The sequence below is a fragment of the Podarcis liolepis genome, assembly GCF_965112155.1.
Source record: "Podarcis liolepis genome assembly, chromosome: 13".
Classification (NCBI taxonomy): domain Eukaryota; kingdom Metazoa; phylum Chordata; class Lepidosauria; order Squamata; family Lacertidae; genus Podarcis; species Podarcis liolepis.
Window position 1 is genome coordinate 26,478,867 of NC_139573.1, and position 16,219 is coordinate 26,495,085.

A 16,219-nucleotide genomic window follows, 5' to 3' on the forward strand; every position below is an offset into this window, starting at 1 on the left:
TTGGTAGCTGTGCCCTTGTATTGTCTCATGCACTTCATATTTCCTACTGTTTCGAGCTTTGCTGATTCAGCAAATTAATTTGGACACAGTGATACATAACATGTAGCATGTAGCATGTAACATGTAGCATGTGAGGTTTCGTTAAATGGATCTACTCAGTGAGCATATTGGACAAACTGGTTATGAAGTACATGTTCTTTCCCCCCCAAGTCTCCTTCCCTACAATATCACTGGGTTTTTTTTGTATATCAGTTATGTGATGCATGTTGTTGTTGTTGTTCTGCCCTATACCCAGAGGTCTCAGGGTGGTTCACAGGGTAGTTCACGGAATAAAATCAAAATATAAAGCCACAAAATACGTAATCAAAATAAAAGCAACAACCCAATATCCCCAACCCCCCTCCGCTTGATTATCTATTTAGCTATCAGTTCTATAGTTCAGATCCTAAAAAATGTTGATGCAATTTAATGGTATCAATATCTTGGTTCGCAATATTCATATAAATTAGATTTATATATAAGTTTGATTAAATATGGTTAATCATCTCGCTTTATCAGATATTGAATATCTTTAATATCTTCCTTGATCACTCCAAAAAATCTTTCTGCAGAGCGTATAAATGAATGAGTCTGAAATAACTGAGTTCATCCTCATTGGATTTTCTGGACATCCCAAAACAAAGATAGGATTGGCGGCTTTAATGACCATCATCTACTTGGGAAACATAATCGGAAATGGACTCATTCTGTTTGTAGTCATAGCTGATCCTCGGCTCCATAATCCAATGTACTTCTTCCTTTGTAATCTGTCCATCATTGATATCTGTCTTTGTACATCTTCAGTTCCACAATCTATTGCCAACTGTTTGGTGGACAGACCCATCGTGTCTTTTGCTAAATGTTACATTCAGATGTACACTGGTATATACCTTGCATCAACAGAATGTTTCTTGTTGGCAGTCATGGCTTATGACCGGTATGTTGCCATCTCCAATCCACTCCGTTATATGCTTATCATGAACTGGAAAGTTTGCATTGTTTTGGCTATTGTATCATGGACAATGGCCTTCTTACTTGCTATTGTTCCCTGTCTTGCAAACCCTGCCCACTTCTGTGGACATAATGAGGTGGATCATTTTGCATGTGAGCTCACAGCCATCATGAAATTAATTTGTTCTAACATGGCTGTGGGACAACTGTCAATGTACTTCACCAGCACCGGCACAGTCCTTTTTCCCTTCTGTTTCATCCTTTTTTCATATGCACGTATCCTTGTGGCCATTTTGAGAATCCATTCATCTGGAAGCAGACTGAAAGCTTTCTCTACTTGTGGTTCTCACCTAGCTGTGGTGCTGGTGTTCTTTGGAAATGCTATAGCACTATACATCAAACCTCAGTCTAAAGACAAACAGGTTAGTGACAAAATTATTTATATCTTTAATGCAGCACTGGTACCCATGTTAAACCCTTTAATCTATACACTGAGAAACCAGGATGTGTTAGGAGGGCTCAAAAGGCTGGTGGAGAAGAAACTGCAGTCATAATATTGGATGAATCTTATGAATTTTAATGGCATTTTAAATTATCATATCACTGTCATGTTTTTAATAAGCTTTTTTTTAAAAAAATCCTTGTAAATAACTTTATATTTATGAAATGTGCAATAAAAGGAAATAAAAACATAAAAAATAAAACATAATAATAAGAAACTAAAGCATAGGTTTTGTTGTCATAATGTATGACCTCTTTATCTATCATCTAGCTATCTAGTTGTTCTGTAAATCAGATATGGGCTATCCTACCCGAATGATTTAATCTGTTCAATATATTAGAAAGATAAGCTATTATTTTACTGATAAAGCAGAAATGGTGAATTGGTGGTCCTACAAATGATCTTTGACTCCTTCTCTCAGCAGCCTGAGCAACCGTAATAAGTACTCAGGGATGATAGAAGCTTTAGTCCTGCAATATTTAGAAGTCCACAGGTTCCTCAACCCTATGATAAAGCAAATAATTTGGAAACCAAAAGGCCCAGTTATCAGATGAAATCTTCCTATAACCTAGCATTGAATCACCTCTGGTTTCTGGAACTAAATAAGCCCGGCAGAGATCTTAATTTGTTCTGTAAAGTCATGTTTGCCAAGTCAAGCCACGTCCTTCCACCCTACACCTGATGTCAAAAATTTAAATTCTGAGAAGTTATTTAGAATGTATAAAAATGTTCCAAATACCGGCCGAAAGTGTCAAGAAAAATGAAGGGACATTTTATCATGCTTGGTGGACATGTAAAAAAGCTTTTAAATAGTATTGGATTCAAATACATACGCTGATACAGAGGATTTTGGAGATCAAGTTTCATTTGAAACTAGAACTCTTCCTACTGGGACTAATGGATATAAAATTAGAAAAAGACTGAAACTTTATTTCAATATGTTTCAATATAACAGAAATACATTTGTTTCAATATAGCAGCAATACATTTATATGCACAGATACCTACAGTTGAGGATAGTTATTAAAATTACTGGACTTAGCAGAGTTAGTGAAATCAATGTGCTTAATCAGAATAATCACTGTTAAAATTTACTAAAGATTGGAAACTTCTTATAGACTTTTTGCATGAAAAAGAAAATGAACTTTTAATATCTAGCTTTGAAAATTGAAAATAATGTTGGTTTATAGAAGGTGGATTTGCTGTTGGGTGTTATCTTGGAGTGGGTGTGTTGAATAATTTTCTATATAGCTGGCAGATGAAGAATCAGAAGTTCTCTTTATTTTTATCCCCCCCCCCCTTTCCCATTCATTTATTCCCTTCTTTTCCCTATTTCTGCCCTGTGTTTTTATTTAGATTAGCATTTTAGTCTTGATAAAAAGATATCTGATAGTCATATTTGTACCCCCCCAATTTCAATAACATTTACTAAAAAAAGAAAAATAAATAGGCAACTTTTAAAAATTAACGCATACAACTGCAAGGTGATTTTTTAGTCCAATCCACAACCTTGCCATATTTCCAGTCATTTCTTTGGAAAATGAGATACAGCATAATATAGACAACATTTATGTGTTATACAATAGAACAGAAGACCTATAAGCATTTTACAAGTCTATTATATTCTTCCAGAATACCAATAAAATGCAAAATAAACATTAATTTCAGGTGTTTGTGTGTGTGGACGTGTGTGTGTGTAAACTAGCTTGTATAAAATGTGTATACTTTTCAACATAACACAACTTCTGGAGCACAAAAAATAATAGGAGGCACCCAAAACAAAGCCATAATGTTGTCTGCCTAATATCCTAGGGTAGAAAGTTCTAAAGTGCCACCTACACTTTTTTAAGACCAGACTCAGTGGATGCAGGAGGGGATCAGAATAACCCTTGAGTGTGTTCAAGTAAGTTCAGTGGGATTAATTTTGCTCAAGTTGTTGAGGTCTACTGTTTCATTGTGAAACCTAGTTTTCTGATGATAACTTCAGATTTATAAGCTGGATAGTTGTAGATCTATTTTCAACGCTCTCAAACAAAGTAGTCAGTGGGGATTGTATCATATGGGAATGCGGAAGGGCAAATCAGAAATGAAGAACTAATATAGCACTGTGTATCTTTAGCTGGATGTAACAATGCACACACACAAATACACATACCTGTCTGTTTAGGAATTAAACTTATGCTACTTATATAAGGAGAGTATGCTTTTTTAAACATCAGCTCATTGTGGTAGATTTCCCCCCACAATTTTGGTAAGATAATTCAAGAATATTTTGGTAACATAATGCAAGACTGAGAAGAAGATGTTTGGAGCTATAGTGCCATGAAAGCTTTCTCTACTTGTGGATCTCACCTAGTTGTAGTGCTGGTGTTCTTTGGAAATTCTATAATCACATATATCAAACCTCAATCTAAGGACAGTCATACTATTGATAAAATTATTTACCGTATTTTTCGGACTATTGGACGCACCGGTCCATAGGACGCACCTAGATTTGGGGGGGGGGAAATAGAGGCAAAAAAAATTTTATCCCCCCCCCCCGCCAGGCGCGGGGCTGGGGCGGGGAAGCCCGAGCTTCCCCCTCCCCCAGAACGGGACCCAGAGCCATGCCGAAGCTGCGCGCAACTTTGGCATCGCTCTGGGAACTTGCGGGGCTGGGGGAGGAGGAAGCCTTCCGCCAGCCTCCAAACCATGTCGGGAGACAGCGGGATGGCGCGCTGCGCCTCTACCGCTGTCCCCCGAGTTTGCAGGGCTGGCGACGGGGAGGAGCAGGCTTCTCCCCCCGCCAGCCTTCTAGACAAGTCGGGGGACAGCGGCAAAGGCGCGCTGCGCCTCTCCCGCTGTCCCCCGAGTTTGCGGGGCTGGCAACGGGGAGGAGCAGGCTTCTCCCCCCGCCAGCCTTCTAGACAAGTCGGGGGACAGCGGGAAGGGCGCGCTGCGCCTCTCCCGCTGTCCCCCGAGCTTGTGGGGCTGGCGGTGGGGCTCTCCTGAAGCCTGGAGGTTGTGGGGCTGGTGGGGGGGAGAAGCAGGCTTGCTTCTCCCTCCCCCAGCCTCCAGATCAGGTCGGGGAATAGCGGGATGGCGGAGCGCCGCCATCCCGCTTTTCCCCGACTTGATCTGGAGGTTGTGGGGCTGGTGGGGGGGAGAAGCAGGCTTGCTTCTCCCTCCCCCAGCCTCCAGATCAGGTCGGGGAAAAGCGGGATGGCGGAGCGCCGCCATCCCGCTTTCCTCCGACCTGATCTGGAGGTTGTGGGGCTGGTGGGGGGGAGAAGCAGGCTTGCTTCTCCCTCCCCCAGCCTCCAGATCAGGTCGGGGAAAAGCGGGATGGCGGCGCTATATTTATTTAATAAATATATTAAAGATATATTTATATCTTTAATGCAGCACTGATACCCATGTTAAACCCTTTAATCTATACACTGAGAAACCAGGATGTGTTAGGAGGGCTCAAAAGGCTGGTGGAGAAGAAACTGCAGTCATAGTGTTGATTGAATCTAGTGTGTTTAGACATTATTTTAAACTGTCATGACACTTATATTTTCAGTTTTCTTTGGGTGAAAGGGAGGGGGTAATGGAGCTGCATTAATATTTTTCTAAACAGAGTGAATAATATTGATAATAATAGAAATAAAAACAAAAAGATAGGTTTCATTTATATAACATATCCACTGTATATACTCAATTACTCAATACAGTGGTTCTATAAATCCTGAGAGCAGAATATATTCAAATAATGAACAAATTCTCTATAGCAAATTAAGCTCTGGGGAGAATGCATAATATGAACCTATGAGGACTTTAAAAAGAAAAATGCATTCCAATACATAGTGATGAGAAAAATGCTTTACCCATGAGGATATCCTCATGGGTAAAGCATTTCTTCTAGCCAATTTTATCTGTGCAAAAGCACTTACAGAACCTAAATGAAACAGCCCATAGGCAGAGCTTTTTTTCAGCTGGAACTCACCAGAACCCAGGAAGGTGTTCATGCTGAGTTCTGGCACCTCTTTTTCTAAAAAAAAATATTTAAAAATGGCACTGCCCATGGGCGCAAGGCTTTATCAATATACCAGCAGTGATTAAATTCGAAACCCAGCATTCAGAAATCATCTGGATGCACAGGGAAGCAGGCAGAAAGCAGATTCAGTGTCACATTTTGCCAAAGGTACAGCACAATCTGATCAACTTCATCATGATACACAGAGGCATTCCACACTGAGCATAATTTAAGTGGGATTACATCATTCACAGACACACCCGCCCCCTGCCTAGGATATGACAGATTGTGAAATACTTGCCCAGAGCCTTTTTGGATATGAGGCCCAAAGTATGCACCTGAAAATCCTCTAGGGGTGGGTCCATGCAGGGGTCAGAAATCCTCTCTGTGGCTCTCTCTCTTTCTGCAGCAATGTCAGGATGCTCCCTGAATAAACTCTGGTTGGAGGCCTCATGGCAACTGTGCTCACCCATCACTGGGATCCTCAAATCTTGGGTGGAACCATCCAAGATATATTGAGTGGCTTGATGGTTCACATAAAGTTAACACAGAGGGTATACAGCCACTAACTTGATAGGTATGGAGGCTATACACCAGTCCTGAAAGACTTACATTGGCTCCCAGTACGTTTCTGAGCACAATTCAAAAGTGTTGGTACTGACTTTAAAGCCCTAAATGACCTTGGTTCAGTATACCTGAAGGAGTGTCTCCACCCCTGTCGTACAGCCCAGACACTGCGATCCAGCTCTGAGGGCCTTCTGGCGGTTCCCTCCCTGAGAGAAGTGAGGTTACAGGAAACCATGCAGAGGGCCTTTTTGGTAGTGGTGCCCATCCTGTGGAACGCCCTCCCATCAGATATCAAGGAAATACACAACTATCTTACTTTTAAAATACATCTGAAGGCAGCCCTGTTTAGGGAAGTTTTTGATGTTTGATTACAGGTAGGTAGCCGTGTTGGTCTGCTGCAGTCGAAACAAAATAAAAAAAAATCCCTTAGAGACCAACTAAATTTGTTATTCGTATGAGCTTTCGTGTGCATGTACACTTCTTCAGATTATGAATTCTTCAGATGTATCTGAAGAAGTGTGCATGTACACAAAAGCTCATACCAATAACAATCTTAGCTGGTCTCTAAGGTGCTACTGGAAGGAATTTTTTAAATTTAATTTTAATATTTGATGTTTTATTGTTCTTTTATTTGTTAAATCATTTTTATTAATTTCCCAATAAAAAACATCCAATTAACATATCAAATCATAATCAAATAAAAAGGGGGAAAAACTAAAATAAAAAGGTCAAATTATCTTAAAATTTTAATTATTAATTTTTCAGGCTTCCTATAGTCTGGACCTTGAAGCATAACTCCAAATCTCAATTCTGTTTCTTGTTGTTGTTTCCATATTTCCACATCTCAATTATAACACTCTAAGTTCTTGTCTCTGTCTCTGCGATTCTCAATCATGTCAGAAATCATATATCCTTTCGTCTGTCAAGTATAGCTTTATTTGTGTAATATACTTTTCCAACTGTCTTTTTGCTAGCACAGCTTCAACTGGCTCCATTCCAGTCTGGGCTGTTATCCAACTCTCTGAAGTTTAATGTCACGACAACTCCCAAATCATTAATCCTTCCAGTCCAAGCTGTTGTCCAAACCTTCCTTTTGAGATTTAAAAATACAGTACCTTCCACATTATTGAGTTATTCTTTATAATTATTAAGCAGGCTGTTTGCTATGTTGCAATATATCAGTCATTTGGTGATCGATCAGCCTTCCTGACTGTTTTAAAAAACAATATTTCACAATAAAATGGCATGTGGAAATTACATGCCTGGGGAGGCTTGTGGAAACAAAACAAAAAAAGAAAAAGAGGTTTTCAAGAGGTGCCAAAAACAAGACTATGAAGGTGCTTGCCTGCTATTACTGTTCAGACCAGACCTTCCAACGTGCAATTTAGTGAGAGTGAGCAACAGGGAAGAGACAGAGGCGATGGAACCAGAAAACACTGTTGTGCACTTTTTCTTATATGACTGCAATTAGATGGTGGTGAATGCTAGGATCCATGTCACTCCAGTATAAATTCTAAAAGTGACCCACTATGCCTCAATAGATATTAATGCAACACTTTAATGAGTTTGATTACTAGCCCCGTTCACATTAGCACACACCCTAATCTGTGAAGATCTTCAAATAAATAAAGGCAAAAATGAAGCTGGCGATATCCATAGACCATCCTATGGCCTCCTTTGTGAGGATGTTGACTCTCCTTCCATGGATTTTTTTTAAATATAATTTTTATTAACAGGCCAATCAAATCACATTAATTCCAAATCACATTAGTTCCAAATTATACAGCCAGAATTTTGTTGGGGGTACCCATACTTCAGGCTCCGAAAGGGATCCAAACATCACTCTTGCTGCTGCTTTAATTAAAGAGTTCTATCCAGTTCTGTTCAGATAGTCTCTTTGTTATTTTCCTCATCTTCTTGTTGTTATCATATATTCCTTTCTTTGTTATCTCTGATAATCTTCACAAGTGGATTGAAAACAAACATATCCTGTGTGGGTTTTACACTCTCCAAGAGTCATATCACATAAAGGACAGACGCCATTTCCACACCTCTGTAAATAACATTCCCACAGTCTGTCCGTTGATTTCCACAGGCTTGCCAATCTATATCTCAGGGGGCCCTGCCAGGTCAAGATCACATTCCGATAACCATACATTCACATTCCAATGACCCTGGTCCTCCTCCCCCTCGACCTCCTATGGGCAAGCCTGTCTTAACGAAACTCCATTTGTAACTGCGTCATAAAACTTTCTTTACATTCCCCGATGTTTCCACCAGTCCTCTCTTTGATCAGTAATTCATTTCCACACAGTTATTAATCTCCTGCTTGTGATTAGTAATTTGCAATGATTCTTCTCTCTGGAGGGGAGGGTTATTGGTACTCACATAAGACCAAAAAAAAGGAAAAGTTTTTTTCCTCCCCCCCTTTCCATTTCACTCCAACATACCAATCTTTTAATGATGATTCTTCACTTGATTTATTGTCCAGCCTGTCACTCCGCTCACAGAGATCCCATTAATCAGCAGTCTTTACTCCCGATCTTCACTTGATGTATGTGCATTAGCTTCTTTCCAATTATATATTTCCAATTATATATTTCGAGCTAATGCTAACCAGTGCGCGATTAGAGACAGCGTCAGGGAGAGCCGACCTCACCCGAGGGCTTCGTGCCAAGTGCCCTCACCCCCTTCTTTCGAATCCGGGGGTGAATTATGGACACAGCTGGCAAGGCAGTCCCCCCCATTCCCTTTGGGGGGGCAAGGGAGGCTGCATACTCCCATATCAGCTTCTTAATTACCTCGTGTGCATCAGAGAGATGTTATTGTCGGCCATCTTCCAATGCGCCCCCTGGTGGCCCCCTCCATGGATGTTTTTTAAGTCATTTGTTATGGATGCTTTATTTGAGATTCCTGCATCACAAAGGATTCAACTAGATGAACTTCTGGGTTGCTTTCAACTCTATAATTCTATGATTCTATATTTCTGGGTACATTTAGCAATTAAGGCTCTTAAACAAACAATCTTGTGAATGCATGGATATTAGAAGCTCCTTTTCAGTGTGTTCATTTTGACTCTAATTACCCTCTACACAGCAAAGAAGAACACAAGGAGTTTCTTGCTGGGACAGGAAAAAGCCCATTTAATCCAACATCTTGTTTTCCAAAGAGACTATGGGAGGCTCACCAGCAGGACCTGTCCAACACAAGTTTTCCTTCAGATTAAGCATTATGTAGGTCTATATTCCTGCAGAGTGGCATGAAAGTTTGTATTGTTTAAGAATATACTTGAGAATGCTGATTCATTCCCCTGGGATTATGCACCAATGGGAGTGAAGAGGGAGAGTATTCATTAAAAATAGCAAGCAACTAAGGAACAAAGTCAAACAAAGTCCCATTGGGCTTTTTTTTTACTGTTATATGGATGCATAAGAACAACAACAACAACAAAATAGTTGGATTTTTGTTCTGTGGAACACAAAAGAAGACTTTATTCATGTAAGTATTTATTGTGGGGCTGCACAGGGACAATTCTGCAAATTTTCAATTATGATGCCATCATGAAAGAGATGCAAAATGCATCCTTTTATACGGTATCTAGTTTTACTTAATTTTCTTCTTATTATTATTATTATTTTGAAATCTCATAAAAGATTATGTTGAATTTGTTTTCCTAGTTGCCATTCAAACATCTTTAGATTTTTCTCATTGTTCCACATACTGATTGGATCCAATTCCCATGTAATTTAAAGAATCCTGCTTCTTGATTTAATAACAAATGCAGACACAGGACATCCACAGAGCCTTAAAGGGCAAAAGCATTTAAAGGTATTGTTGTGTTTTCATTTCATTCTTTATTTCTCTTGCCAAATTTATCCAGCTGAAAGATGCTGTGCTCTGTTTTGACAAACTGTTAGTATTCAAACTGCAATCAGATGAAGCGAAATCGCTTGGATCTAGATTTGCTTTTAGGCAATTCACATATTGCAGTTTCTAGGGTATATAAAGTGAAATACTTGAGTTCATATTTCTGAGAGAGATCTAGTAGGGATGTGTGTGTTTGTTTTGCCGTGGCAGGTGTCCAGAGAGTGAGAGAGATTCTCAGCAGAGTTTTAAAGGATTTTCTTGAAGGTATTCAAAACTAAATGACAAAAAATAAGCACGTTTCAATGCTGCTGGTTGTGCTTCCTATTTTATACTTTATAAAATTCACGTCTGCCTAATAAAATAGTCTTTCCACTGAAATGCTATATTGGATATTATGCCAGTGCACTCATCCTAATACAATTGTTCATTTATTTTAATGGTTTCATGGTAGTGGTTTATTTTGTTATTGGTATTTCTAAATTTTTCCTTCACTTTTCCTGTAATTAAGTTCTTGAGAAATATATCAGCTTCACTAATGGCATTGAAGTGTTGTTGCTGTTTTTCAATTATTCCTAAAGTGGAATGTGAGGTTTTCCAATGCACAGCAATACAAACTTAAGTTATCATGAATAAAATTCTTAACAGCTCTAGACGTACTGGTTCATTTTTTAAAAAAATCATGTAAAACATATTTCCAAAATAAGTGGATATAACTATCAAATATGCGTTAAAGCTGTCCTAACAGATTCACATCTCCAACATTATTATTAATGTCATTTGGATGTATCTCATTTAACATAGGTGGAGAAAGATATATTGTTTGTAAGGTGAGTTTTAGTTCAGTTGTTTCATCACCATGCAAATGTTTCAACATAGACTGCAATCCTATACCCACTTACCTTAGAGTAGCTCCAGCCAAACTGAATGGAGCTTACTTCTAAGTAGATATGTCCAGGGATGTGCTTTGAATCGCTTAATGATTTAGCATAATTTATATTCCGAACCTGCAACAAAAAGCTATATTTCCAAGGTGCCCCAACAACCAAAACAACAATCATAAATAAAGATAAAAAGTTTACTGGAAAATGGTTCTTTTTGTAAATTAATGGAATAATAAAATCATAGCTAAGCAACATTCATTTATTTATTTTCTTAAGAAAAGGTAAATAATTAATACTTTATAATAATTTTATTTTAACTATATTTACATCTTTATTAATCTTGTCTATAAATTTGAGTATGTTTTCTTGTTTTTTTGTTTACCAAAAATGCATTTTTGTTTTTGTTTTTTATATAGCATATTTATAAACTTAAAAAGTCCTAAACAAATACATTTTGGATTACATTTTATTGCTTTCAAAGTATTGTTTTTCATAATTTATTCAAGAATCTCCTACTCTCACTTGAATAAAAAGAATGCATGCAAAGAATTATACAATGTGAATTATTTAAATTATACAATGTGAATTATTTTTCCTATGATACTTGAAGAGAAGTAATATTTTCATGCTAACTTTCTGATTAAATAAAATAAATAAAGCATCATAAGAAAAAGCCATCCTCCTCTCTGACTGAAAGGCTTACTTGCATAACGTTTTTGTAATTTGACCGTGGCCTTGATTTAGATTAATTCCTTTCTCCATGTCTTTGCAGATAATACTGAATTCAGGATATGGAAGAGGAAAATGAGGCGACAGTGACTGAGTTTGTCCTTATCGGCTATTCTGGTAGACCAAAGACAAGGATAGGATTACTCGTTTTCATAACTGTTGTGTATTCTATAACAGTGGTGGGAAACGGCCTCATCATCTTGGTGATTGCAGGTGATCCTCGACTGCACAACCCCATGTACTTTTTCCTCAGTAACCTTTCCCTCCTTGACATTGTATATTCAACATCTTCAGTCCCACAGTCCATTGCAAACCTTCTGGTAGACAAGCCCACCATGTCCTATACAATGTGTTACTTGCAAATGAGCATTAGTGTTGGCTTGGGTGTGACTGAATGCTTCCTTTTGGCCATCATGGCTTATGATCGGTATATAGCCATTTCCAGTCCACTACATTACACACTAATAATGAGCAGGAAGTTTTGTATTCAGTTAGCAGCTGGGACATGGACAAGTGGCATATTCTTGGGGGTGATCCCGATTTATACCATGCCAGCTCGCTTTTGTAAACAAAATGTGATTGACCATTTGACATGTGAACTCAAAGCAGTTTTGAAGTTGGTTTGCTCAGATACTTCCATGAACCAACTGGTGATGTTCTTAACTGGCGTTCTTACCTTGCTTGCCCCCTTTGCCTTTATCATTTTCTCATATTTGCGTATTGTTGTGGCAATTCTGAGAATTCATTCATCAGGTGGGAGACTGAAGGCTTTCTCCACATGTGCATCCCACTTGACAGTAGTAACAATATTCTATGGCACTGCTATATTCTCGTATCTCCAACCACAAACTAAAAGTACCCATGAATTAGACAAGATAATTTCTGCCTTCTATGGAATTGTGACTCCCATGTTGAATCCACTCATATATACACTCAGGAATCAGGAAGTAAAAGGAGCATTAAAAAGACTTGTGGGAAGAAAAGAGAAATAATAATTACAAAATGAGCATAGAGATATAGTGAACAAAATTAAGTTCTCATAGGTGCTACTACTTTTGAACAAGCCTTTATCCACTGGTATGTTCTACTTGATTGTGATAAAAAAATAATTCAATGGCACCACTATATTCTATTATTTTCTACCCCCTAGTTAAATCTACTGGGGATGTAGAATTAAGCTTATGTTGTACAATGATCTCTGCAAGTGTGATTGAATTTTCCTTTCTTCTCTCCCCATACTTTCTCCACACTCCTCCCAGTTGACTCTGAAGGATTGGGGATGATACTAAGCACGTTTCTGGGGTGCACAGGGGAAGGAGAGTTTGGGACTTGCAAAAGTTGTTCCAGTCATGCAGTGATTGAGGTCACAACCATACCATATATTAAAAGCACATTGCTTCCCTCAAAGAAACATGGTAATTGTAGTTCCGTTTCACTTGCAGTAGGACCCACTGAGCATAGTGGGCCTTACTACTAATTAAATAAGCATGCACACAATTGCACTGTAAATTAATTAGAAGTGAACTTATAATGTTGGTTGTGAGTACTAACTCTTCGCTTCACAACCTTATGTACTTTTTTCCTCATGAACTCTCCTTCTCTTGTAGCTAATATTTTTCATCTTTCAGAGCACAGTTTCTAGAAAACCTGTAATTTCATTTGTCAAATGTGTTGCTCAAATAACCAGGGTGCTTTTCTAGGGCATAGCTCAAAGCAGTCGGAGATTATAAACATTTATGACCAGTATGCTTCTTTCTTTCCTTTATTTTCCTGTGTTATATATTCAATATGAATGTAAGAATCAGAAACAGATGGTACAGGACTCAAGGACATGCCTTCTTGCTATGGCTGGTTCTATGTCAGTCAATGAAGTCTAATATTTATGGGCACCATACTTCTGAGGCTCTTGCACTTCTAAATCTCATATCTCAGTTGGTCAGCTGCTTGTTTTTCATGCTTCTCCCCCTTCTTATTTCCCAATCCTTCCATTTTAACTCATGGAGAAGTAATTGAAACTTGTAAAAGAGCTTGGAATTAGAATATGGTTACTCAGTAGCATTCTTCAGAGGTCCATGCCTATGTGATTAGATTTTTACAAGAAGGAGAGTGGGGGGAAGTCCATCTGCCCTGTTCCTTCATTGAATTCTAATCACGCAAAGCGTGTTCTCCCTAAAATGAGAGCACGGGTTGCGGTGTGGGCTGCCAGGCCAGCCCTCTGTTGCCAGGGAGGTTAATGGTTATTGCCTGGTGCAATGATTGGCTGACTAGGTTGCTGGGGCAAATTGCTTGTAGCAAATTGGTGGGTGGGATCATAGTCTTTAAATATTGGGGCACTCTGGCTTTTGCTTTCTCTTTAGCAGAGTGCATCAGATCGCCCGCCTGCCCGCCCTGTGTTCTGGTTGACCTTGCTTTGCCTGTCATGGGGTCGTCTGCCTTGGGGCAGGGGCCTAGTAGGAATTTTACCATTTGGCTGATTGGCTGGTGCCACTTGGTTTTTGCCTACTACTTAGCAATTCGTCACAACTTGTAAGGTTGCGGTTAGGCATTGGTTATAAAAAGCTGGTGGAGGGGTCAGGATAGGCTGTGCCTGCCCCTCCAATGGTGCTGGAAGGGAATTCCATTAAAGGAATCCTGGGGCTTGCCATGATTTTGTCCAATCCCTGAAATGGGACAAGGGCCGGCAAGCCTTGGGGAGCTGGTTGGGTGAGCGGTGAGGGCTGTCGCTCAGCTCAACTGATCCCCAACATTGTCTTTCCCTTCACTGGCTTCCGATGGAGTTCGGAATGTCAGTTCTGTCCCAAGCGCGGGGACAGATAGTCATAACCAATGTCTAAGCAACCACTCACAGATTTTGTATTTTAATAAAGTTGTGGCCAAAATAGTGCCCAAAAACCTTAAATTTAAATTACGTGTGTTTTGTGAATTATTTTGAGGGGTGGCTTTGGGACCTACACACGGAACTATATATCATTTCATGAACTGGGAGCTGAAATACTTTGGGGAGATTACTCTGCTCTCCACACAGTTTAGAATCCTGGACTGTAAGGGTCCTAAATCACAGTGGAGCCTACTAGGGATGTTGAAGATGTGGAAATGGCTGATATTCCCATATTCATCCTGTGTCCAGAACAGAAATCAATCAACCCAGTGACTAGAAATCGGTAATAACTGTTGTTATTTAATGACACTGTGCAATGGACATGTAATGTATGACATCCCCTGCTGTTTAATTTGTGTGGTCTCCCCCCCCCCCCCCCGCCCTTTGCATTGACAATAAATGCTGTGGAAATAAAGTATGTTATTTATGTAAATTTGTAACATACATAAATGAAGTTAAAAAAATTATGTAAATTGCATTGAATAGTGAATGAGACAAATAAATTTGACCCCTAGAGCCAACATAACAGATTCCAAGCTATGATAAAGCCCGTCATCTACACACTCAGAAATCGGGAAGTAAAAGGAGCATTAAGAAGACTTGTGGGAAGCAGAAAGGTGCCACAGTAAAAGTATATTTAAAAAGGGAACAATGCTTTACTGGACCTGTTCTGATCATATTGCTAATAAAAGATTCTTGCAAATCTAGTTGACTTGTCAAAGGTAAACATTTTTAGGTAGAAGTAGAATCATAGAATCATAGAATCATAGAATCATAGAATCATAGAGTTGGAAGAGACCACAAGGGCCATCGAGTCCAACCCCCTGCCAAGCAGGAAACACCATCAGAGCACTCCTGACATATGGTTGTCAAGCCTCTGCTTAAAGACCTCCAAAGTAGGAGACTCCACCACACTCCTTGGCAGCAAATTCCACTGTCGAACAGCTCTTACTGTCAGGAAGTTCTTCCTAATGTTTAGGTGGAATCTTCTTTCTTGTAGTTTGGCTCCATTGCTCCGTGTCCACTTCTCTGGAGCAGCAGAAAACAACCTTTCTCCCTCCTCTATGTGACATCCTTTTATATATTTGAACATGGCTATCATATCACCCCTTAACCTCCTCTTCTCCAGGCTAAACATGCCCAGCTCCCTTAGCCGTTCCTCATAAGGCATCGTTTCCAGGCCTTTGACCATTTTGGTTGCCCTCCTCTGGACACGTTCCAGTTTGTCAGTGTCCTTCTTGAATTGTGGTGCCCAGAACTGGACACAGTACTCCAGGTGAGGTCTGACCAGAGCAGAATACAGTGGCACTATTACTTCCCTTGATCTAGATGCTATACTCCTATTGATGAGGCCCAGAATTGCATTGGCTTTTTTAGCTGCCGTGTCACACTGTTGGCTCATGTCAAGTTTGTGGTCAACCCGGACTCCTAGATCCTTTTCACATGTACTGCTCTCAAGCCAGGTGTCACCATCCAAGTATCTCCATCCATGTCATTCAGTGGCCAACCTATTCAAATTCTAAGGAAATGTATGTAGATAAAGGGAATTTGGAAATAAGCTCATCATGAAATGAAACAGTGAGGGGGGTGAGTTTGGAACTGCTGTGAAACACAGGAACATTGAAAGTCACCTTATACAAGCTCAGACCACTGATCCATGTGGTTCGGCATTGTCTTCCTTGACTGGTAGCAGATTTCCAGGATTTCAGGCAGGGAAATTTGCAACCCTACCTGGAGGCGTTGGGAAATATTTCGTGTACAATGTACTCTACTGCTGTGTTATGGACCACCCCCACATATAACACACT

The 16,219-nt window shown here is 39.5% G+C and overlaps 2 protein-coding genes across 2 annotated transcripts; both read left to right on the forward strand.

Moving 5' to 3' along the window:
- Positions 1-620: 620 nt before the first annotated feature.
- On the forward strand, positions 621-1,544 carry LOC310691088 (olfactory receptor 13H1-like; the record flags this gene model as incomplete). Its single annotated transcript, XM_083470686.1, has 1 exon — positions 621-1,544. The coding sequence occupies one exon, from the start codon at positions 621-623 to the stop codon at positions 1,542-1,544; it is 924 nt and encodes a 307-aa protein (XP_083326812.1).
- Positions 1,545-11,595: 10,051 nt separating this feature from the next.
- LOC310691657 (olfactory receptor 13H1-like) lies at positions 11,596-12,525 on the forward strand (the record flags this gene model as incomplete). The annotated part of the gene is made up of 1 exon (XM_083471517.1): positions 11,596-12,525. The coding sequence occupies one exon, from the start codon at positions 11,596-11,598 to the stop codon at positions 12,523-12,525; it is 930 nt and encodes a 309-aa protein (XP_083327643.1).
- Between the last annotated feature and the right edge of the window lie 3,694 nt (positions 12,526-16,219).